This window comes from Emydura macquarii, unplaced genomic scaffold, assembly GCF_026122565.2.
Source record: "Emydura macquarii macquarii isolate MOO-44397 ecotype Brisbane River unplaced genomic scaffold, CSIRO-AGI_Emac_v2 contig_1253, whole genome shotgun sequence".
NCBI classification, from domain to species: domain Eukaryota; kingdom Metazoa; phylum Chordata; order Testudines; family Chelidae; genus Emydura; species Emydura macquarii.
In genome coordinates this window covers 38,350,094-38,375,194 of record NW_027131390.1, presented here as the reverse complement: position 1 = coordinate 38,375,194, position 25,101 = coordinate 38,350,094, and the positions used below count along the sequence as shown (strand labels likewise).

Sequence of the window (25,101 nt, the reverse complement as noted above, 5' to 3'; positions counted from 1 at the left end):
CCAGCCCCTGGCTTAATTTATTCCTCACCTCTTGGGATTCTGGTGCTCTGAGCTCCTCCCTGGGCTCCATCCTGGAGACTCACCCAGCCGGGGAAGGGGAAATCCTGCTCCTATGAGCAAGGAGGGTATTAATGCATCTTCCAGATGGTTTAGCTCTGTCCTGTGAGGTCTCCCCACCCCCTCCAGAGCTCAGCAACTCCCCCCATGTCCACCTGCCCTCAGGCATGGAGCTAAGCAGGGCGCTCCTAACACTACTGCTCCTGGTAACACTATCCGTGCCTCAGCTCCCTCCTGCCTGGGAGACAAGCTGCAGGGACGCTTTCACTGCACCAGGCCAGGGGGAGGAGTAGGAGCAGGGGGGGGGGCACTGCTTACCTGGGTCAGGGGGCAGAGGGGAAACTTGGGGGGCACTGCTTCTCCAGACCAGGGGCAGTTGGGGGGCACTTCTTACCCAGGCCAAGGGGAGGGGGAGCTGGGGAGGTGCTGCTTACCCAGGCCAGGGGGCAGAGGGGGCTCTCCCCCCACCTCTGCCTTGTTTAAACCTGCTTCTGGCAAATCACTGCCCCCAGCACGCAGGGGCACAAGCACCACAACTGCAGCTGCTGCCACGTTCAGGATGTTTGCACCTGCCGTCCCCTGGGGGTCCCTCTCCCCTGCAGGTGTCTGTCTTTCTGAGCAATGAGGGGTTCTTGGGAGCCCCCCTGCTGCTGAGGCCAGGCCACATGGGTAGGTGAAAGTGGGAAGCACCATCCAGAGATGCTTCCTTTCAGAGCCTCCTCAGTGGGGGTCCTGGGGAGGGAACAAATGCTGCCCACGGGCCACCCTGAGCAGAGTGAGGGAGCCAGGCTGCAGCTATTGCTCAGGGACACAAAGACGGGGGGGGGGGGGCGGATGGAAGCCAGCTGGCTAGAGAGGGAGGCTAGTGCCCAGATTGTGCCCTCAGCTGCCAGCCTGAGTAGTGCCCTGGAGCAGACACAGACTCCTTCTCTTCTCCCCTCTGCTTTAATGAGCTGCAACTCGTTAGCTCCCTCCTGTGCAGATGCCTGCTGCAGCTCTGAGCGGGTGGATCTGCTGAGCTGGGTGCTATAGCTGCCATCAGATCTCTCTCCATTGCACAGCCCTTTCCTCTTCCTCCTGGCCAGGTAAGGGGAAAGATCATGGAGCAGGCAGTGGCTGGGGGGGTCCCTTTGGAAGACAGCAGCCCTCTTGACTAGCTAGGGAAGCTGAATGCAGAGACCAGGTGGCTAGCCAGGAGCTGCAGGAAAGCTGAGTGTGGATGACTTTGCTGGCCAGGAGCTGCAGAGAAGCTGGAGGCAGCGAAGATTCCCCAGGAAGTGATTGCAGAGGTGTGCGTGGGGCAGGCTGTGTGTGCCGGCAGCACAGCAGGGGTAGGGCTGTGTGGGGCTTTTGGGGGAGCAGCAGCAGCTGGGTGAGAACCCAGTGCCGAGGGGCCCACGGAAAGACGTGATGGGGCTTGGCTGGGGAGGGGCCCCCATGCACGAACCCGGAACTGGCCCAGCGAACCCCCAGGACTGCAGTTGCTCACTTAGCCTTCCCCTGTCCTGCCAGCCCTCGGGAAATGCCCTTCCCGTTGCCATGGGCATTACTGGAACTCCCTCCCCCCCCTAGCTAATGCCTATGAGCCTAGCTGCTGAAGCACCAACAGGACTTGCCCCGAGCTGCAGGAACTGGGCCAGTCATGGTGCCCGAGGGGCTTGGGCTGCTGGGCAGGCCCAATAATTACAGTAGTTTTATTTAGGGCCCGATTCCACCTCCTGGGAGCCTGGCCGCTCAGGGCAGCTCCACTTCTCCTGCCCCCTCCGCAGTGGGCCAGCTCCCCTCCCTCCCTGGCACACTGCAGCTGCCCCAGGCCTGGGAGAGGGGATTGAAGCACCCCTGGAGCTCCAGAAGGAGCAGAGGCGAGGCTGGGGGCAAGGGGCAGAGTTGATGTGGGGTGTATAATGAATTGCTGGGCTGCAGGTGTGGGGGGCACTAAATGAATGAATTAGGATGGGGCAGGGGTGGAGCTGGATGCTCTGCACCATCAGGCAGTCACAAGAGCTCCTGGAGCAGGGCTGGGGCATCTCTGGCTGCCCTGCTGCTAATCGTGCTAAAAAAGCAGGGAATTCTGAAATCTCTTGGTGCTGCCTGGCAGGCCCAGGACACTGAGAAGCTGGTAAGGGGTGCCCCCTGCAGCCACGACCTTACATTGAATTCAGCACACTGCCCTGAGGTTTGGGCCTCCCGATCTGTGTGCAAAACAATTGCCTTAATTTGGGTACAGTAGAACCTCAAAGATATGAACACCTCAGGAATGGAGGTTGTTCGTAACTCTGAAATGTTCATAACTCTGAACAAAACGTATGGTACGGCACCCTGCAGTCAGTGTCCCCCAGCTGAGGTGGGGAGCGATCTCTGCAAAGGTGGCACTGGGCAGCACTGCCTGGTTTGCAAGCAGCTCCCTGCACAATTCCTGTTTCTTGTCTTTGGGCTGAACTGCACCTTTGGTGCTACAAGCCCCAGCCCTCAGCTGCCTGTCCCCCGGGCTCACCCTGCTCAGTGCACAGCTCGCCGTGTTCCAGAGGCAGCACGTGGCAGGGGGTTGATGCCAGCCAGATGCCAGCGCCCCTGCCTCTTGCACTCCCAGAGGCGCTGGAAGGATCCAGGAGTGCAACCATGGGCAAAGCTTGGGCTGCACCAGTGCACAGGTTGTGGCCCTTTAAAACTTCTCGGACTCTGACTCCCACTTCAACTCCAGGCCAGGCTTTGACTGCAACCTTCAGTTCCTTGCAGCATCAGCAGCTTCCTGTGGCAGCTTTCTTTCCCGGGGTTGGGGCTGATGGTGAAAACAACTTCCCTGTCCCAGTGGGATGGGCTAGGAGGGGGGGGAAACAGCGCCCTTGGCTTACAGGAAACAGCGCAGATCCCAGGCTGTCTCTGCTCTGCATACTGACCTTTAAGATGCAATATAGGCACAGTATAGTATTTGCTTTCTTTTTCCCCCCCCTCCACTGCTGCCTGATTGCTTACTTCTGGTTTCACATGGTATTCGGTTGACTGGTCAGTTTGTAACTCTGGTGTTTGTATCTTTGAGGTTCTACTGTATTTGGAAATCTTGCCGACTCTTGGCAAGCACAGGGTGTCTCTGGGTCACTGGTGAACTGGGCAGCGCTGGGATGGGGGGATCAAGCTTTAAGAGTGATTGCCCACGCCCTCCTGAGCCGGCGCAGCGTGCTCCCCATGACCCTGCTCCGTCACCAGCTCCTGAGGACTAGCCACAGCCGCAGTGGGACACTCCTGCCTGTCTCAACATTGTCTGTCCTGGGGGAAAGCCTGGAAAACCACTTGAGATGTGGTAGGGGAACATCTAGAAAGGCCCAGTCGAGCACTGAGCCCTCCCTCCCCTCAGCACTCTCTGTTGCCTTGCTACCAGGCCAAGAAAGGCTGGTCCTGACTCTTGGGGGCCAGAATGTCATGACATGAAGGCATCTGCTACGGCCGGGGACCGATTTTGTGGCTGTTTGCTCCACTAGACCTGATCAATCCCAAGCCGCTGTGTCTGACAGCTCAGAACCCTCTGTTCTCTCTGCTGGCTCTGGGAGCTCCTGTCACCGCCTGCAGTTTGGGGGTGCCCCGATCTCCCGTTATACTGATGCAGAAGGTCCCCATCTCCCCCATGGCACTGTTCACAGGCTGGGACTCCCTATCGCTTGTTCCATAGCTCTTCCAGCTAGCTCGTGGCATTTTCTGTCCTGCCATGGCAGTGCCTGCTGGCTTGGGGGGCTCATGGTGTCCCCCACAGAGCACCAGGCCAGTTTGCATAGCTCCCCATCCTCCACATGACACTGCCCGCTGGCTGAGAGCTCCCATCTCCTGTATGGGACATCCTGGAAGGACCTATGACGTGACTGGAGTAACAGAGACTTGGTGGGGTAACTCACGTGACTGGAGCACTGTCATGGATGGATATAAACTGTTCAGGAAGGGGCGAAAGGATGGAGGAGTTGCTCTGTATGTAAGAGAGCACTATGACTGCTCTGAGCTCCAGTATGAAACTAGAGAAAAGCCTATTGAGACTCTCTGGGTTATGTTTAGAGGCAAGAGTAACAAAGGTGATGTTGTGGTGGGTATCTATTATAGACCACCAGACCAGGAGGATGAGGTAGGCGAGGCTTTCTTCAGACAACTAATGACAGTTTCCAGATCACGGGCCCTAGTTGTCATGGGGGATTTCCATCATCCTGACATCTGCTGGAAGAGCAATACAGCAGAGCACAGACAATCCAGGAAGGTTTTGGAGAGTGTTGCGGACAACTTCCTGGTGCAAGTGCTGGAGGAATCAACTAGGGGCCGTGCTCCTCTTGACCTGCTGCTCACAAACAGGGCAGATTTAGTAGGGGAAGTAGAGGTGGGTGGTAACCTGGGCAGCAGTGGCCATGAGATGGTCGAGTTCAGGATCCTGACAAAAGGAAGGAAGGATACAGCAGGATACAGACCCTGGGCTTCAGAAAAGCAGATTTGATTCCCTCAGGGGACTGATGGGCAGGATCCCCTGGGAGGCTAATCTGAGGGGGAAAGGAGTCCAGGAGAGCTGGCTGTATTTTAAAGAAACCTTATTGAGGGTACAGGAACAAACCATCCTGATGTGCAGAAAGAACAGCAAATATGGCAGGTGACCAGCTTGGCTTAACAGAGAAATCTTCGGTGAACTTAAACACAAAAAGGAAGCTTACAAGAAGTGGAAGCTTGGACAGATGATTAGGGAGGAGTATAAAACACTGCTCAAGCATGCAGGGGTGAAATCAGGAAGGCCAAAGCACAGTTGGAGTTGTAGGTAGCAAGGGATGTGATTTCTACAGGTATGTTAGCAACAAGAAGGTCAGGGAAAGTGGGTCCCTTACTGAATGGGGGAGGCAACCTAGTGACAGATAATGTGGAAACATCTGACGGACTCCATGCTTTTTTTTGCCTTGCGCTTCACTGACAAGGTCAGCTCCCAGACTATTGCCTTGGGCAGCACAGAATGGGGAGGAGGTGAGCAGCCTTCAGTGGTGAAAGAACAGGGTCAGGACTATTTAGAAAGGCTGGACATGCACAAGTCCATGGGGCTGGATGCAATGCATCCGACGGTGCTGGTGTGATTGCAGAGTCATTAGCCATTGTCTTTGAAAACTCGTGGTGACTGGGGGAGGTCCCTGATGATTGGAAAGAGGCAAATATAGTGCCCATCTTTAAAAAATAGAAGCAGGAGTATCTGGGGAACTACAGACCGGTCAGCCTCACCTCAGTCCCTGGAAAAATCATGGAGCAGGTGCTCAAGGAATCCATTTTGAAGCACTTGGAGGAGAGGAAGGTGATCAGGAACAGTCAGCATAGATTCACCAAGGGAAAGTCATGCCTTACCAACCTGATTGCTTTCTATGAAGAGGTGACTGGCTCTGTGGATGTGGGGAAAGTGGTGGACGTGATATAGTTTGACTTTAGCCAAGCTTTTGATACAGTCTCCCACAGTATTCTTATCAGCAAGTTAAAGAAGTATGGGTTGGATGAATGGATTGTAAGGTGATTAGAAAGCTGGCTAGCTCAATGGCTTGATGTCTAGTTGGCAGCCGGTAACAAGCAGAGTGCCCCAGAGGTCGGTGCTGGGGTTGGTTTTCTTCAACATCTTTCACTGATAATCTGGATGATGGGGTGGATTTACACGTTTGCTGATTACACTAAACTGGGGGAGTGCTAGATATGCTGGAGGAGAGGGATAGGATACAGAGTAACCTAGACAAATTGGAGGATTGGGCCAAAAGAAATCTGATGAGGTTCAACAGGACAAGTGCAGAATCCCATGCACAGCTACAGACTGGGGACTGATGGGCTAGGCAGCAGTTCTGCAGAAAAGGACCTGGGGGGTTACTGTGGATAAGAAGCTGGGTATGAGTCAGCAGTGTGCCCTGGTTGCCAAGAAGGCTAATAGCATATTGGGCTGCATTAGTAGGAGCATTGCCAGCAGATCGAAGGAAGTGATTATTTCCCTCTATTCGGCATTGGTGAGGCCACATCTGGAGTATTTTATCCAGTCGTGTCGTCCTCCCCACCCCTGCACTCCAGGAAGATATGGACAAATTGGAGACAGTCCAATAGAGGATAATGAAAATGATTAGGGGGCTGGTGCACAAGAGTTACGAGGAGAGGCTGAGGGAACTAGGATTATTTAGTCTGCAGAAGAGAAGAATGAGGGGGGATTTGATAGCAGCCTTTAATTACCTGAAAGGGGGTTCCAGGGAGGGTGGAGCTAGGCTGTTCTCAATGGTAGTAGATGACAGAACTAGGAGCAATGGTCTCAAGTTGCAGTGGGGGAAGTCTAGATTGGATATTAGGAAAAGCTTTTTTCCTAGGATGGAGGTGAAGCACTGGAATGGTTTACCTAGGGAGGTGGGGGAATCTCCATCCTTACAGGTTTTTAAGGCCCCGTTTGACACAGCCCTGGCAGGGATGATTTAGTTAGGGTTGGGGCTGCTTTGAGCATGGGGTTGGACTATATGACCTCCTGAGGTCTCTTCCAACCCTAATCTTCTATGAGTCTATGATCCTCCAGAGGCCCTCCTCCTTGTACGGCCTATGTCCAAGATAACTAGACCCTTTGTCTGTTCTACCCACGGCCGTCTTCCTTCTCTTCTGTTGGGCTTTGTTTAACTCCATGAGGTTTAAGCTACAAGTGAGCCCTGCAATAACTGGCTCCCCCCACCTCAAACCCACACGTTTTTGACTAAAATATTTATTCTCGCTGACATATATGCTTTCTTGTCTGGATCTCCTACGTTTTCTTGGGATCTGGTGGGGGCATGTTAGGTGGGTTGATAGAAGAAGATCTGGAGAAGACTCTGGACAGAGCACTAGGTACTTTCTTAAACAATGAAGAGCGTTGTCGGGGAACACTGGAGTCTGAAACAGCAGCAGCTACTGCGGAGAAAACAGAACGGTGGTGTAACACACCTTATAATGGATTGAGTAAACTGCACTATCAAGATGTATTGGAAGTGAGGGATTCCACTAATAAACTACAGAGCTGGATCCTCAGCTGTGGTCAATCTCTGTAGAGTTCAGTGTGTGACAACTAGTACATCTGCTGAAATAGTGTACATGACATGCTAGTTAGGGTAGGAAAGTAGGTGACCCGGTGAGAGAAGGCACAGATTGGGGTAGGAGTGTCTCAGAGCTTGGTTTCTTTTTAGAGATCTGTAACTCGCATGTGCTATTGAAGTCCCTATGGTTAAGAAACTCCTTTGCTGAGCCTGTGTTCCTTGCTTTTCTGCCACATTGTCCCTGAGTTCTCACAGCGTAAGTGGAGCTCTGGGGGAGCGCATGTAAGTGGCTGGGAGGGTAGCCGTAGGAAGGCCTAGACACTGATTTCAGGGTCCAGGGTGATAGCGACCCATGTCCCAAGAAAGGCATCAGATCAGAGGTCTCAGCCCTAAAGCCTCAGAGCTAGGAACTGTAACTAAACTTGACCCAGACCCACCTGGCTTGGAAGCACGGGGGAGTCAGCAACTGGATCTGTTTGCAATAGGCTGGTAACCATCCAGATTGGTACTGGGCCAGTTGGTGACAGTTGGTGTAGTGGATGGGGGACTTGGGAGGCCTGTATTTAGTCCCTGGCTCAGCCCCAGACTTCCTGGGTGACTTGGGAAAGTCACTTAATCCAACCTCTGTGTCTGTTCCCCCTCGGCGAGACAGAGAGAGCACTTCCTGCCTCACCGGAGTTCTGCCTGGATAAACTCCATTGACGAGTGGGAGGTGCTCAGATCCTACAGTGAGAAGGGCCATATAAGTACTTAGATACCTGTTTTTTGTGGTAATGGGGAGTCTTTGTGTCCAGCGTCTTCATAGGGCGAGACAAACTGCAGCATGAGAAGAGAAAGTCAGTGTCTAATTCTGTTTTATTCACGCTCTTCATGGTTGTGCAGCCGCAGAATGAGTTACAGGCAGCTGTGAATGGGGGGGAGGTAGGGTGTCTTTCCATCCATGGTGCCTGAGGATGGTGTGAATGACATGGGGGAAGCTTGAGTCACCACATGGAATTACAGCCCCTAATATCAGACGTGGATCCACCTTTTGCACAGGAACCTCTGCCCTTCTCCCTCCCTGCTCCACGGGGGCTAAATCAGGAAAGAATCACCGGAGCAGAGGACTGGCCCTGGGTCTCCCTCCTCCTGGCTGAGTGCTCCGACTTGCAGGCTAAGGCTCACCCCCTGCATGTGCTTTCCCTCTCTAGCTCTTCCAAGGCTCACTTGGCCCAGAGAGAGGGAGGGGCTCCCTATATCAGAATGTCCCGTAGCCCAGTGGCTAGAGCACACACCTGGGTGATAACAGGCCTGTTCAAGCCATTTAGATGTGGGGGGGATACTAATGGGGGGGTCCCTACCCCACTGTGCGAAAAATGATGAGGGACCCCCCACCCCCCTCCGATTTGTGTAAGCTTGGCTATGGGGGCCCGAGCCGGTTTGCAGCCTCTGGGCATGCCTATGGGAGGCAGCAGTGAGGACGCCACAGGCAGAAACATAAGCACCTAGGGATCTTTTACTGCTGGAGCTCAGGCGCTGAAGACGTGCAGGGTTTCAGCGGGAGTTTTGTGCACTGCAGTGGTCCCAAAACTGGGACTCAGGCCCCTGATCCGTCTGAGCATTTAGCCCAAGTTAGTGAGTGAGCCGGAGAGATTAGCAGAGGGCTGCATGAAATGAGATGAGTTTCAATGCTAGCCTGCAAAACGAGTAAACCCAAGCAGAGGAAATCCACCGCACAGATACCCGTCATTGTATCTAGAAAGCAGAGAGTGCAGGAAATCTTGATTGTTGAGAGAGAGCAAACTAGAAGCTCCCAGTGTGACACCGCTGCGAACAGAAGGACACGCTCATCCCAGTGGTGCACAAGGAGTATGTCTCTCATACATTTGGGGGGGGGGGGGGGTAGAGAGAAGCCCTAGTCCCCACTGTTTAGGAAGCTATAGGGAAACTAGAGAAAATACAAAGACAGGCAACGAAAAGAATGCAAGGATGGAAAAAAGAGAGGAGAGAATACCTGCATCCTACAAAGCCTTCATAGAAGGGACCGTTATGATCATCTAAGCCAGGGGTGTCAAAGTAACTTCCTATGTCAGGCCACATTGAATTAAGATTAATTTCTCGCTGCCTTACTTTCCGCCGAGAAATCCCTTTCGGCGGCAGCTCGCAGCATTTTACCTGCTGCCAGGGGACGGAACAAAAAGATAGGCAGGTGGTATCGGGCACCCAGGGGCCTCACCAAAAAGGATTGTGGGCCGCATCCGGCCACCTGCGGGCCGGAGCAAAAAAGTTCGTGGGCCATATGTTTGACACCCCTGATCTAAGCTGATCACTGGCCAGACCATTTCACCCAGTGGTTCCTCCACTGAGCCCAATATTCTCTGGCTGAACTAGTTTCTCTTCTAGAAAGACATCCCATCTTGATTGAAAGACTTCATAGTCACCACGTCCCCAGTAGTTAATTATCCTCACTGTAAAAAATGTGCACTTTATTTCTAGTCTGAATTTGTTTAGTTTCAGCTTCAAACCTTTGTTTCTTTCTCTGCCTTTGGCTGCTAGAGCAGTGGTTCTCAACCTGGGAATTTCATACAGACAATGACTTGTTTACACTGCTCTATATACTTATTTATATTCCAGTTGATTTATTTTATAATTATATGGTAAAGAGAAAATAAGTAGTTTTTCAGTAACAGTGTGCTGTTACACGTTTGTATTTTTATGTCTGATTTTTGTAAGCAAATAGTTTTTAAGTGAGGTGAAACTTGGGGCTACACAAGACAAATCAGACTCCTGAAAGGGGTACAGTACCTTGGAAAGGTTGAGAGCCACTGTGCTAGATATAAGAGCTCTCTGCTATCAGACATATTCTCCCCTTGTCGGTATTTATAGATCATGATCGACTCACCTTTGAACCTGCTCTTTGTTAAACTAAAGTGATTGAGCTTCTGTAGCCCCTCACTGTAAGGCAGGTTCCCAGACCTTGAATCATTCTTACAGCTCCTTCAGAACTTTTTTTTCCAGTTTGGCAACATCTTTCTTAGTATGGACCCCAAAACTGGACTCTGTATCCTGTCGTGCTCGCCCTAATGCCATCTACAGTAATAACAACATCCTTCCTTCTACTCTGTATCCCCCTGCTTACACATCCAAGGACGGCATTTGACTTCTTAGCCACCACATCTCATTGGGATCACTCCTGTCCTGTTGGTTTCCACCTAAATGTCCTTTTCTGAGGCACTGCTTTGCACCCTGTAAGAGTGACCTATGTTCGTGGTTCCTAGATGTAGGACCTTGCATTTAGAGGGGCTAAAATACATGTGTTTCAGTGAGCCCAGTTTACTATGTGATCCAGATCACGCAGGGGAAAAGGACTTGCCCTTATTATTTACTGCCCCACCAATTTTTGTGTGATTTGCAAACTCTACCAGCAATGATTTTATGGGGGTTTTTCCCCAGGTCATCAACTTAGGGCCAAGAACAGATCCCTCCAGGAACCCACTTGAAACGCCGCACTGGATGATGATTTCCCCATTTACTATTACTTGCTGTGTAATCCGTAACTTTGTGCACATGTGATCTGGGCTTATGAGAAATAAGTGTATCACAGGGAATAAATATCTCTTTAAGGGAGCAATAAACAGGAAGGAAGAGAATTCGTCCACCTCAGAAGATGGAAGGGGAGGGAAGTGAAGGAAATGTTTAGAATAGAGAGTAGGAAAAAGTGCCCAATCCTGCTCCCATTGAAGTCAATGAAAAAATACCTATTGACTCAAGTGAGAGCAAAGTAGGGGCCAAAGACTTTAACAGACAAATCAAACGGACAGTGGCATAAACACCACTGTAGATTGGGTGGAGGCAACATCACTACAGATTACAGAACAGGTTACAGTAAAACGTTAGAGGGACTGGAGCAGTGAAGAGACCTGCAGAATGCAAGGAGGTGGAAGTCTGGAGAAGCAAAAAGACCTTTTCTGTCCCCTGGGATGTTGTTATTGGCTGTTTTAGAACATATTTACCTCAAAAATCTCTGAAGTGTCTTCTGTATCCCGAGCTTGGTGCATGTTAACATAAATTCCTGTAAGACATACATAGTTTGTTCAGCCATGGCTAATTTCCACTTTCAGTGTTGTTTAATGTCATTATAGAGCAGGGTCTTGCAACCATTTTGTCTTAATGTGCATGTAAAAATAGTGGGTACTGTAGGAGCCTTGTGTATGCACTGATGTGTTTTTACGTTACTTTGGGGCTTGTCTGGACAGAACCTAGCACAATGGGCCCTGGCCTCCAAGCACTCTGCCATAACAATGATTTGTAAGTGGCTGAGATACTACAGAAGAATAAACCCTTAGAGTTTATGTTCCATTTTTGCAGATCTTTAGTGCAATTGTTGGAGCTGTTTCTATCCATTTCTATCACCACAGCCATTCCTGGTGCACAGAGCTTACCATGCATGGTGTTCCCAGGCGGCCCAAACTGGAAAGCCCGGCAGGAGGAGGTGAAAAGCAGTCCTTTACTCAGACATACATGCCACCTCCAGTATAATCCAACCCCCCCGAAAGGCTGTTGTATCAGTACTTTTGCCCAATGTAATTAACTTGCAGTCTCACCAGACTTCCTTTTAATTAGCCTCTCGAATGATTCCTTACTACGCTGTCAATAAGAGATTAGCAGTGCAACTGATCAGGTTATTGGTCGGTTTGGTAATGTTGGCCTGGATCCCCAAAGGTATCTGGGTGCCTAACTCCCATTGAAATGAATGAGAGTTAGGTGCCTAAAAGCCTTTGAGTACCTGGGCCATTATTAATGCTATAGGGATCTTAGAGTTCAAGGCCTGAAGGGATCACCAATCCTGTAGTCTGACCTCTGGTACATTACAGGCCACTAAACCCCACCAGCTACCCCAGTATTGTGCCAGTAACTGGAACTAGATTCAAGTGTTGCAGCCCTCAGAAACGAAACTATTTTGTGCCTCAGGCAGAGCATAGGAGGGACTGAGATGCATCAGTGCTCGAGGCATCTGCAATGGCAGGGAACATCATGAGAGCGCTTTTGGCAAGCAGTGAAGCACAGTCCAGTTTTAGCTTTTCTGCCACAGAGAGTAGGAGAAACCCTGGAAGGGAATTAATGTTAGTTGCAATTCCCCGTACAGATTTGCTAACAATAGAAAATGAAAACTATATTGAAGGACTGAAGAGTGTCCCTTTAAAGCGTGACTTTTCTTTCTGCAGCGAGCATCACTCTTTCAGGGAACCTCTCCCTTGTAGGCTTATCTGCCTCTGGCATATTCTATTTTATTTGGAAGCTTTTTACCAATAAAATCATTATTGAGATAAAGGAAAGGAAAACCTTTGTCCTGTGCCACAGGAACTGATGATGATTCTTCAGTCTCACTAGAACAAAAGGAAACGGTGCTTTGCGTTATAAACAATAGCAGCAATAACAACATCGCTTCGCTTTTACACAGCATGTGCCATCTGCAAATCTTGTTTTGATTGTGAGCTGTGCGGGGTCTTTTGTACCCTGCCAAGTGCATTGTCGGTGCTTAACAAATAATCAGTCCAAGCACTTTACAAACTTGGTGCCCAGTCCTGCCCCCTGCTTTCCGGGTGCAGTGCCGCAGGGAGGCAACGTGGATTGGGGAGGGACAGAGGTCTTGGGTTCTGTTCTCAGCTCTGCCACTGGCCATGGGCAAATGGCTCTTTGTTCTACAGTTCTCCTCACTGGGAAATGGAGCTCAAATGCTGCTTTCCTGCCTGTGTAGAACACTTTCAGACAGGTTTGAAATGTCCTACATGAGAGCTAGGTATAGTTGAGTGGGATTTTCAAAGGCACCTGTGTAATCTAGGAGCACAGGGCCCATTGAAAATCACCTGAGCTTTGATTTAGGAGCTTTTCGATGACACGTGTTCCTAAATCACTTAGGCACTTTTGAAAATCCCCCCCTCTTATTGTTGACTTCAGTGACAACTCACTGAGGGATCAGGCACATTAACTAATTCATTGCCTCGTAAGAAATGATAGAAACTTCTCATGCTTCATCTCTGGTCCAAGGTGTCCTTTCTGTACAAGTAGCATCCCTGGGAGTAGGATCAACCCTTTAAATAGATCCAGGCAGGTCTCCTCCCTGTGGACTGAAGAAAGTTGTTTCATCAAATTAAAGTTGCAAGCAATTGAAAAGATCAGAGGGGCCACGCCCAAGAGCTTAATTCTTCTTCTTCTGGCCTGACTCCCATCTGTCTGGGGTCGGCTCTTCAACTCCATCGTCCCTCTTCCAGGCTGTCTTGAAGCTCTTCCTTGGAACACTGCAGCTAAACAGATCCTTCTGTAGAATGTCCATCAGTCTAGTTTTGGCTCATCCAACCCTTCGCCTCTCCTCCACTTGTAAGTTGAACTCCCTGTTTCCTATATATGCCCAGGATCTTCCATCTCGTTACTGTTTTGGGTCTCACCTTGAGGGCAAAATCCTGCCTGCTGCTGCTTGGAAGTGCTATGGAGGGAGAGAGCATGGGGAGGGGAAGCAGCAGCGGGGCAGGGTTTGATACATAGGGCAGGATTGTCCAGCACAGTGCAGCTGATTTGTTTCATGCTACTGGTAGATTCTGGATCTACACCTGGTGAAACTAGCCCCAGACGGGAACCCCCCCTGGTGCCAGGGGGCACAGGTGCCCCAAGGCTGTACCGATACCCGCTGGGGGTTTAGCATTTGATATAAATTGAAGCAGTCCCCAGGTCTAGGGACTGGTCTCGCACATAGCAGCCCCCAGATCAGGAGAGAGCATAAGAGAGGGCTGTGCCCACCCCTTCCCCCTGAAGCAGCACAGTTGAGGAAGCTCCGGGCCTCACAAGAATTGCCCACACTGCAGCTCCTGCTAGACTGATGTGGGTGCAAGGTGAGTGCCACCGTGCATGCCCATTTTAGCCTCCTGGGGCCACCCTGCCCAGCGCTACCCAGGGAAGAGAGGCCAGTGCCCCTGGCGAGCAGATCCAAGAAAATGAGCCTCCAGTGATAACCTACAAACTGGATGTCAGTATTTCCAACTGTGAGTGTTTGTATGCGTGTGGGGGGGGGGGGGGGGCTGGCGATATCTCCCAGTGACAGAATAAATTAATGCCACCATGGAATTGAGGGGTCGCACCTGTGGCATTTGGTCCTGTTGAGCTGCGGAGGATGCAGGGCTCTGGTCATGGGCGAGGGAAGAGTTGGGAGTTGGCTGGACGCCTGTGTTACCTCCCATAGAGCCCCCCCAAATCTATGGTGAGCCCTGGCAGGACCTCTGGAGACCCCCACACTCAAACACAGACCCTCTCTTGTTTCCACTGTGGAAGTTACCTGGAACGTTTGCTGTCCTCCTCTAAAGCAGACACATCCGTGCATGAGGCTGAGCCGAGGACTCGCTGGTCTGAGGCGGGGAGGGGCCCGTGAGTTAATATTGTGTCTTTCACGCTCTGGAGAATAATTACACTTATTTCAGGCAACATTTCAACTCTTTGGTTCGCCCGTCTTTGCCCTGCTTCTGTCCCTGGCCTCTTTTCGTCCCCTTTTGTTACATTCCTGGTCACCTCGCCTGAATGTTACTTCCCCAGAGAGGAAACTCAAGGGTAATAAAGGAATCTCATTATTGGGCTAGTACCAAAGCAGTGATGCACATATTGCTCTGACCTCCATGGTGTTCACAACACTTCCCCTCATTAAGAGCACTTCTACATTGTGGAAATTAATTTTTTTCACTGGACTTTCAGGTTTACACAATATTACAACAAAGCAATATGGCAATGAGGGGGATGAACACCTCGGAAGCGCTAATCCTGAGCTGGAAAATAACCTGGGCAATACCTGCATTAAAGATCAATTTAACCTAAAGGGCAAATAATCAGGAGATAGAAAAAGTGGCTTAGAAAGAAGGAGGGAGAGGTCATGCAGGATGAGAGGACAGGCAGGAATCTAGACTAGCTAAACAAGCTCTGTATGTCTCCATTGTATAGTAAGATATCCAGGGTGGGATCCACAAAAGTGCTTCGGCGGCTAAACCCCAGACTTAGGCGCATAAAACTTGGGTTTAGGCAACTGAATTCTGGTTTTGACCCACAGATCTCCCACCGAGCCCTGTAGGTGGCTTAACTCACTTGGTGCTGAAATTTTCAGGGTGACAATTCCCTTGGTGCCTGCGTTTCTGCCTCTGAGCATTCACACTGCTGCCTCCCTCGAGGGGTCCTGGCACCTAAGCCCCAGTGTGATTCACAGCCCGGGGAAGACAGGCGTTCGGCTGCCCAGACCAGTCGGTGTGCTCGGAGGCTGCCTCCTGGATCAGGTCCCTTTTGGAAGCTGGTAGAAGGAGGCAGACACCTTCTCTCCCAGTGGTTAGAGCACTTGCCTGGGATGTGGGAGAGTCAGGTTCGCTCCCCCGCCCCCCCTTCCGAAGTGGGAGAGAGGATTTGACCAGGGATCTCTCACCTCTCTGGCCAGTGCTCTGAGTTAGGGGGCATTTCCTCGGTCTCGCCTCTTGCAGTTGTTCTGCTGTGGCCAGGTAATGAAAGCGCAGTTGGAGCGGGGGGATTGAGGGAGCACTCCCCTGAGAGGCGGGAGGCCCCTGTTCAAATCTAGAGGGAATTTAGCCTGGCTCTGCCACCTCCCGGAATAACCATGGAGCTAAAAGTTACAAGGTGGACTCCATCTCCTCCTTTTCTTCCTCTTCTGTGTGGCGAGAGGCAGGCGCCTCGCCTGTCCCACAAGAAAAGACTTGAGCATCGAGAGCTGCCTGTCTCCAGGAGTGGCTTCCTGTTGGCAGATCGCTAAGCAGAGATAGGCGCCTCCCTGCAGCCTGAGTCCCGGTGCCATCTTTGAGGGGGCGGGGCTTAGCACCTCTCCCCCTGGCTAATTCAGGCCGTTTCCCACCCCACCTGGATCGTGTTCTCAGGTGCCCACCTCTCCCCATTCATGGCACAGGAGCTCACGCACCTGACCCAGCGTGGTGGATTGCAAATGATGTTCTTGTGGTTTGCTCGGCACCAAAAAGTTAGGCGCCGGGACACTCAGCATTGCAGCTCCTAAGCCCCTTCATGGATCCCACCCACAAGTCATGGGTTCAGGTGCTGGCTGGCATTGACTGCAAAGTTAACTGCTCGTTGACCTCTTTTCTTGATCATTAAGGGGCATCTTAAACAAGATCTTTGCTCTGATCCCTGTTAACTCTCTACCGCCCTTGCAATGAACATTTCCAGACTGAGGTGAGCTGCACTTCATATAATGGTGTCCGGCCCTGCGCTTGGCAGAGTTTTATCATTGACTCCTGCAGGAGTGGGATTTGGCTGGGGAACTAGGAAAAGTTTCACATGCTCCACTTACCTTGTACAGGTCCTCTTTGCCAGCTGATGGGGAAGCCATTACACTATTCTGTGTGCTAGCCAAAGGGACGAGCCTCAGATTATCCTGGTCATCTTTGATTTCTCTGACAATATCTTCAATATCTTCAGGAATCGAGTTCGATAAAGCTTGACAGCACTTGCTCAAAGACAGAAATTTCTTCTGGCTGCTGGTGCTTGGCCTGACTTCTGGCAATGAGGCTTCACTCTCATTTCGCTGCTTCTCCAATGGACAAGCAGGTGCGGCGTCCTCTCTCCCTTCAGTGTCTGGGAGCGGTTGGCTCTCAAAAATCAGAGAGGACTCTACTTTTACAATTTTTTCAAAAGCTGCCTCTCCCTCTTCTCCTTGCTGCATTGCCTTAGCCTCAATATCATGGGTGACTAGTCGCATGATAAGGTCCTGCTGATTTTCTACATCTTTTAAAAGTTCCACTCGAGCTATGTCAGGTTTTAACATGTCCCAGAAGGAATTTCTGCTGGCAGGCTGGAATTGAAGAGAAAGCTTTGGAAGATAATTTATTTTCAGAGTAATTTTTCTTATGATTTTTTTCTACTGTTTGCTAATTGGAGAGGAAATAAATGGAGGTTCTTTTAGACTTGCATTGAGATACATTGCTTTCACTTCAGTTGAGAACTCAGAAAACTCCTGTTTTTTCTATTAGAAATATTTTGTTAAAAATAACCCATGGGAATATGAAAAGAAATGGGAAAAATCCAATGCACGTTCACTTGCTATTTTGGGCGCATTTGTCATGGGCTCATAGACTTTAAGGTCAGAAGGGACCATCATGATCATCTAGTCTGACCTGCACATTGCAGGCCATAGAATCTCACCCACCCACTTCTGTAACCAGACCCCTAACCTGGCTGAGTTACTGAAGTCCTCAAATCTTGATTTAAAGACATCAGGTTACAGAGAATCCACCATTTATACTAGTTTAAATCAGCAGGTGACCTGTGCCCCAGGCTACAGAGAAAGGCGAAACCCCCCCAGGATCTCTGCCAATCTGTCCTGGAGGAAAATTCCTTCCTGACCCCAAATATGGTGATCAGCTAAGCCCTGAGCATGTGGGTAAGACCCACTAGCCAGACAGTTGGCAAAGAATTTTCTGTAGTAACTCAGAGCCCTCCCCATCTGGTGCCCCATTACTGACCGTTGGAGGTATTTGCTGCTGGCAGTTGCAGATCGGCTACATGCCATTGTAGGCAGTCCCATCGGATCACCCCCTCCAGAAACTTATCAAGCTTAGTCTTCAAGCTGATTTGTGAACAGAAATTTTGGGCACATTTGTCAAAAGAATGAGATTGACATGGAACTGCTCACCAGTCAGAGGGAGCTGAATCAAATCAAAAGCAGGCTGGGGCTAGAAACAGATCAACTTGGCCACCACTCCAGAACCAGACAGTCAAGTGAAGGGACTGAAACAACAGCTAGATGTCAGGCAATGGTGAAGGACAATCGGGGGCACCGTGGTAGGGGCTGGGGAACTTAGGTAGTATTGCTAACCTCTAACAATAGCTACAGACCAGCATAACACTAACATGACCAGCAACAGCAAAATAGAAACACCAGGCTAAGGAGCAGCAGCAAGAAAGGAAATAAGGGTGACTGGGGCCCTAGGCTCTTTTATAGCCTTGCGCCCTGTGCCTGGGTGCCCAAGGTGGCCTGTAGCTCCAATGGAAACGACTTTCTCTGTGGTTCAGAGCTCACGGTGCCAAGGGGACATGTCTCAAGGGCAGGGATCTGGACAGGCAGAGGGACAAATTCTCCCTTGGGCAAGGGAGGGCCTGGAGAGAAACTAAATGTTAAATGGACAGAATCATGGGAAACCCCAAGCCAATCAACTGTAAAACTCTAGAATGGGAAATGGAGCCCCGCTCTCTTTTTTAAAGAATCTGCTCTGCCGGCGAGGCGGTACCACAGCAAAGGCTATGAGAAAATGAGGCACTCAGAGGACGAAATGCTGGTCTGGCTGAAATCAATGGGAGGTTACCGAGTCGCCATCTCCCCTTCTGCAGCGGGGAGCCAAGCCCAGGAAGTTCCAGCACTTCCAAAATGTGGGTGAAAATCAGTAAAAACCAAAGAATGGCTTTTGTAAAACCCAGGATTTTGTTCAGTAAAAATCAGTAACAACGGAAAACGAAGGGCGTTTACTGATGCAGCACAGCTTGTAAGCTCTTAGTGCCATTGACTTCAGTGGGATTCGCGTGCTTAAAGCTAAGCATGTGCTTAAATGCTGTTGGGATCATGGCCCTGGTAGGGTTATGAGGAACAATCTTTTAATCAATTTGCATGTGAGAATTCCTATGTCACAGCCTGCTCCAGTCCTGTTCTCCGGATGGGGCCCAGTCGGTTGGGATGGGGTCCAACGGCTGAACCCTACATGCTGCGGAGTCCTCCAGGGCTGGCAGTGATTGGCACGATTCCTAGCTTTGCATCTCTGAGGTGCATTCCCAGGGGCAGACCCTGGGTCTGACACTTTTCTTGGATATTGGGCCCTGCAGTCTGACCCCCCACACCCCAGAAGAAAGTGCCTCAGTCTTCCAACCTGCCCACCCCCGCCCGGGGCTTAGATATGTTGCCCCCGGTGACCATCTGGCCATGAAAGCTCTGGTTTCTAGTTAACCCCTTCAGTGAAGCAAGGACACCCAGACTTAGCAAAGGCGTGTCTTATCCACACACAGTTTCCTCTTAAAAAACAGAAGAGAGTTACAAGTCAACAAGCCAATTATCTCAAGTGCCTATACACAAACACAAGAAGCCTGGGAAACAAACAGGAGGAATTGGAAGTCCTGGCACAGTCAAGAAACTATGATATGATTGGAATAACTGAGACTTGGTGGGGTAACTCACACGGCTGGAGCACTGTCATGGATGGGTATAAACTGTTCAGGAAGGACAGGCAGGGGTGAAAGGATGGAGGAGTTGCACTGTATGTAAGAGAGCACTATGATTGCTCTGAGCTCCAGTATGAAACTGGAGATAAGCCAGTTGAGAATCTCTGGGTTAAGCTTAGAAGCAAGAACAATAAGGGTGATGTCATGGTGGGTGTCTGTTACAGACCAGGAGGATGAGGTAGACGAGGCTTTCTTCAGTCAACTAGGGAAAGTTTCCAGTTCACATGACCTGGTTCTCGTGAGGGACTTCCATCACCCTGACATCTGCTGGAAGAGCAATACAGCAGAGCACAGACAATCCAGGAACTTTTTGGAGAGTGTTGTGGACAACTTCTTTGTGGAAGAGCTGGAGGAACCAACTAGGGGCCGTGCTCCTCTTGACCTGCTGCTCACAAACAGGGAAGATTTGGTAAGGGAAGAAGAAGTGGGTGGTAACCTGGGCAGCAGTGACCATGAGACAAGTTCAGGATCCTGACAAAAGGAAGGAAGGAGAACAGCAGGATATGGACTCTGGACTTCAGAAAAGCAGATTTGACTCCCTCAGGGAATTGATGGGCAGGATCCCCTGGGAGGCTAATATGAGGGGGAAAGGAATCCAAGAGAGCTGGCTGTATTTTAAAGAAACCTTATTGAGGGCACAGGAACAAACCATCCCAATGTGCAGAAAGAATAGCAAATATGGTAGGCACCCAGCTTGGCTTAACAAAGAAGTCTTTGGTGAGCTTAAACACAAAAATGAGGTTTACAAGAAGTGGAAGCTTGGTAAGATGACTAGGGGGGATTATAAAAATACTGCTTGAACATGCAGGAATGAAATCAGGAAGGCCAAAGCACAATTGCAGTTGCAGCTAGCAAGGGACGTGAAAGGGAACAAGAAGAACAAGAAGGGTTTCTACAGATATGTTAACAATAAGAGGAAGATTAGGGAAAGTGTGGGTCCTTTACTGAATGGGGGAGGCAACCTAGTGACAGAGGATGTGGAGAAAGCTGAGGTACTCAATGCTTTTTTTGCCCCTGTCTTCACAGACAAGGTCAGCTCCCAGACTTCTGCACTGGGCAGTACAGAAGGGGAGGAGGTGAACATCCCTCAGTGCTGAAGGAACAGGTTCAGGACTGTTTAGAAAGATTGGACATACAGAAGTCCATGGGGCCGGATGCAATGCATCCGAGGGTGCTGAGGGAGTTGGCCAATGTGATTTCAGAGTCATTAGCTATTATCTCTGAAAGCTCGTGGCAATTGGAGGAGGTCCCTGATGACTGGAAAAAAGCAAATATAGTGCCCATCTTCAAGAAAGGGAAGAAAGAGGATCCAGGGAACTACAGGCTGGTCAGTCTCATCTCAATCCCTGGAAAAATCATGGAGCAGGTCCTCAAGGAATCCATTTTAAGGCACTTGGAAGAGAGGAAGGTGATCAAGAACCGTCAACACGGATTCACCAAGGACAAGACATGCCTGACCAACCTGATTGTCTTCTATGAAGAAGTGACTGGCTCTGTGGATGTGGGGAAAGCAGTGGATGTGATATACCTTGACTTTAGCGAAGCTTTTGATACAGTCACGCACAGTATTCTTATCAGCAAGTTAAAAAAGTATAGTTTGGATGAATGGACTATAAAATGGATCGAGAGCTGGCTAGAGCATAGGGCTCAACAGGTAGTGATCAATGGCTCCATGTCTAGCTGGCAGCCGGTCACAAGCAGAGTGCCCCAGGGGTCGGTCCTGGAGCCGGTTTTGTTCAACATCTTCATTAATGATCTGGAGGATGGGGTAGATTGCAATCTCAGCAAGTTTGCAGATGATACTAAGATAAGGGGAGTGGTAGATACCCTGGAAGGTAGGGATAGGATACAGAGTGACCTAGACAAATTGGAGAATTGGGCCAAAAGAAGGTTCAACAAGGACAAGTGCAGAGTCCTGCACTTAGGACAGAAGAATCCCATGGACAACTACAGACTGGGGACTGATGAGCTAGGCAGCAGTTCTGCAGAAAAGGACCTGGGGGTTACAGTGGCCAAGAAGCTGGATATGAGTCAGCAGTGTGCCCTGGTTTCCAGGAACACTAATAGCATATTGGACTGCATTAGTAGAGCATTGCCAGCAGATCGAGGGAAGTGATTATTCCCCTCTATTCGGCATTGGTGAGGCCACATTTGGAGTATTGTGTCCAGTTTTGGGCCCCCTGCTACAAAAAGGATGTGGACAAGTTGGAGTGAGTCCAGCAGAGGGCAACAAAAATGATTAGGGGGCTGGAGCACAAACTTATGAGGAGAGGCTGAGGGAACTAGGTTTGTTTAGTCTGCAGAAGAGAAGAACGAGGGGGGATTTGATAGCAGCTTTAACTACCTGAAGGGGGTTCCAGAGAGGATGGAGCTAGGCTGTTCTCAATGGTAGTAGATGACAGAACAAGGAGCAATGGTCTCAAGTTGCAGTGGGGGAGGTCTAGGTTGGATATTAGGAAAAACGTTTTCACCAGGAGTGTGGTGAAGCACTGAAATGGGTTACCTAGGGAGGTGGTGGAATCTCCATCCTTAGAGGTTTTTAAGATGCGGATTGACAAAGCCCTGCCTGGGATGATTTACCTGAGATTAGTCCTGCTTTGAGCAGGGGGTTGGACTAGATGACCTCCTGAGGTCCCTTCCAACTCTAATATTCTAGGATTCTATGATAACATGCAACAGCAAACTCCTGAGCACAACCCCTCTGTCTGATCTCACCACCTTTGTGAGTCCCTGGGTTAGGGGAAGCCAGGTCCCTCCAGCCTCCACTCTCTCCACGTGGGTCTCCTCTTTCTGGGGATGAAATAGCCCATTGGCTTAGAAAGCACCAGTCTCTGCCATGCTTGGTCAGGTGGTCAAGCAGAGAAATGGCAGTTTTCCCAAGTGTAGGCTGAGCACGGCGGAGTTCAGCTGCCCCTTCTCCCCACACAGATTTCCATGAGAGGAATCCATTCCAAGTCAATGGCGCTACTGGCAGCTAGCCTGGTGACCCCGCAGGGGAGAGTCATCATGACTAATGGCTAATTGCTATCTGTCTAGGAGGCATTCCCACCCTCTTTGCATGAGCACACACTACCCAGAATAGACTAGTTGTCACCACCCCTGGGATGTCGGAGGCCTAAACGGAAGTTACAATGCAAAGTGAAAGTTATTGGGAAGGTTACAAGCATGACATTCATAAAACAAAATGGACTTTGCACGTTGACACAGACGTATCCCCCAGACTGCCACGCTCATTCTTTTTACTTACCTCCTTTGATTTTACATCCAGCCGTCCTGACACATCCAGAGAGGGACATATTTCTTTTTTTTTCTTTCCTTCAGCTCCACTAGTTTCATCTACAGGACCCTTCCCAGCCATTGATGCTCTTCTCAGGTCGGTTAGACTCAGTCCAGTTTGAGCTAAGCATGCTTTTTTCAGCTCCGCAAGAGACTCTGTTTTTATGGAAATAACTGCTAAGTGTTTTGACAGGATGTCCGGATCTACTTGTAATACTTTGTTTCCAATATGAGGGATTATTTCAACGGGTAACATGGTTTCTGTTGGTTGCTCATTTGCATTGTCATCTCCAATTGGCTCTCTAGACCATTCTGACTCAGGCACTGTATTAAGGGAAACTTGTGCACGGATTCTTTCAACAATTCTGTCAAGCGCTATAGTGCTCTGGCTATCCATAGGTGGACTGTCTTTAAAAGCCAGTGCCAAATGGCAATTAGAGATTTCATTAATTATTATACTAGCTATTTGTTGAGGCATATTTGTTTGGGAACTTGTTACGTCATTATAAAAGTCTTGCTGAGATCCAGATATTTGCAGGACGTTATTGTAAATGGTATGAGCCACTTGATTAAGAGTGTCATCGTACTCTGGATTTGCCATATCTCCCGCCGCTTCCACAAGACTGATTTTATTTTTGGACATTAGGTTTTCCATGGACTGTTTCAATTTCCCAGCAACTTCAGTCACTTCAGTCTTTGATAAACTTCTTCTTTGTTCTGGGTTTGTGCTATGAGTTGACTTTAAGATTTTAGTCAAGAATCTACTTAATATTTCTTCCACAAATGTCACATGTAATACAGAAATATGTGATGCCGAGGGCTGTTTCTGAATCTTCATCATCTCCATATTGGTTAGGATCTTTTTAACAATATTGACAGCCTCCAGCATTAAAGATGAACTGGGTGGTGACTCTTCCTCTGAAATGGGTTGAAATTCAGGTTTAGAAGTACCCCTTATCATTAAAGAAGATGTTCTGTTAGCTAAAACATCATTCTTGCTTGTTAAATCTTTGTGAATAGAAATGTCAGAGTCAGATGGTTTCATAATGCGCGTGTAAACAGAACTAATGAAGTCTCCAATAGCTTTGCTGTCATCTTGTAAGGAGTCTGGTTGGTTGATATTTTCATGAATCTTCATCTGATTTTTTGAAAGCAGCACTTGCAGTGAATTCATTATTTTGGAAGTTATATCTGTCACTGAAGAAATATTTTGCGCATCCAAGTGCACAATGGGAAATATGGACAAAAGTTTATGTAAAAGTTTAGCTGAAAGTTCTTCTATGATGAGAGAAGATAATTCACTAATATCGGATGTTATGGGGTTTGTGTGATCAGAAGGTTCAGTGAGATCTCTAAGCATATCTTCAACAACATTGTCAGCTTCAGCACATTGGCGAGGCGTTAATTCTCCAGAAAAAAGGGTCTGCAATTGATTCCCTGAGACCTCTCTTAAGACCAAGTCAGCTATTGCTTCAGAAAGAATCGTGCACCCACTTTTTACACACTTCTGTATTGTCAATAGGGATCCAAACTGTTGCAGAAGCTTATTATAGACGGATTCTACAACTCTTTCAATAATGGTGGCATCATTTTGATGCAAACATTTAACATACTGAATAATCAGTTTCTGATTTTTAGTGATTTCTGTCATGACCTTACTTACTAGCTTCATGTGAATAAAATCAAATTCTGCTATTTGATTTTCCTTTTCTGCAGAGGAAGACAGGTTGGAGTGTTCAGGGAGAATTTTAGATAAAAGCTTGGTAATTACGTCTTCTAAAAATCCATGCGATACCCTAATAGTATGTGTTGTGGAAGACTGGCATTGTGCGCTGATTTTGTTAGCCTTCTGTAAAACCTCTTCAGCAATTAACCCAGATTCTAGAGGTTCAAATATAGTAGAAGATGATGCTTTTACCAATGGCCCCTGAAGTTGGTAATCAATAACTTCTCTCCTTACTGAAGTAGCTAATGTTTCTACTGAAGCACTGTTGTCACTTCTTATGTCTGTATAATCTGAGGCTTCGGAACCACGTTCTTTCAAAATGTCACATAAACTGGAGTGAATAATTTTAGCAGCTAGTGTGCTAACCTGCGATGGGGGGACCTGGCCTTCCAAAGGCTGCAGCTCTTTGGCTTGAGAGATTGAAAGCTCATGTAACATTGAATCGATTAAATTTGCCATCACATGAGAAGGATCAGTTTCAGCTGTTTTTCTGTCCTGGATGTATACGTTTTGGGAAGAAGTGATCAATTTGCTTATTAGTTCACTGCACATTTTTTTTAAAAAAACAGCAGAATTAACGCCATCCTGTGACTGTGTTGGCTGATCCTCAGTTTCACATGTTGGCATGAGCTCGCCATGCTCTTCACACACTGGCCTATGCATTGCTTCCCCGTTGGGAGACTTCTTTATGCCTATTTTACAGAATGACTTTCTTGCAAACTGTCTTCCAATCGGAGGTAGAGTCATTCTGGAGCTAAGTGTTCTTTGTTTAGTTATTGTTTCCAATGC

General features: G+C 49.0%; 1 protein-coding gene and 1 long non-coding RNA gene across 2 annotated transcripts; one reads left to right on the top strand and one right to left on the bottom strand.

Annotated features, from left to right (window-relative positions):
- Nucleotides 1-1,197: 1,197 nt before the first annotated feature.
- Nucleotides 1,198-11,414, top strand: LOC137154033 (uncharacterized). Its single transcript, XR_010920034.1, has 2 exons — nucleotides 1,198-1,346; nucleotides 10,509-11,414. It is a non-coding gene; the product is annotated as an uncharacterized lncRNA (long non-coding RNA).
- A 3,380-nt stretch (nucleotides 11,415-14,794) lies between these two features.
- Nucleotides 14,795-24,750, bottom strand: FSIP2 (fibrous sheath interacting protein 2). Its single transcript, XM_067549848.1, has 3 exons — nucleotides 22,558-24,750; nucleotides 16,396-16,896; nucleotides 14,795-14,908 (listed from the first exon to the last, which is right to left on the bottom strand). The coding sequence occupies exons 1-3, from the start codon at nucleotides 24,748-24,750 to the stop codon at nucleotides 14,795-14,797; spliced, it is 2,808 nt and encodes a 935-aa protein (XP_067405949.1).
- Between the last annotated feature and the right edge of the window lie 351 nt (nucleotides 24,751-25,101).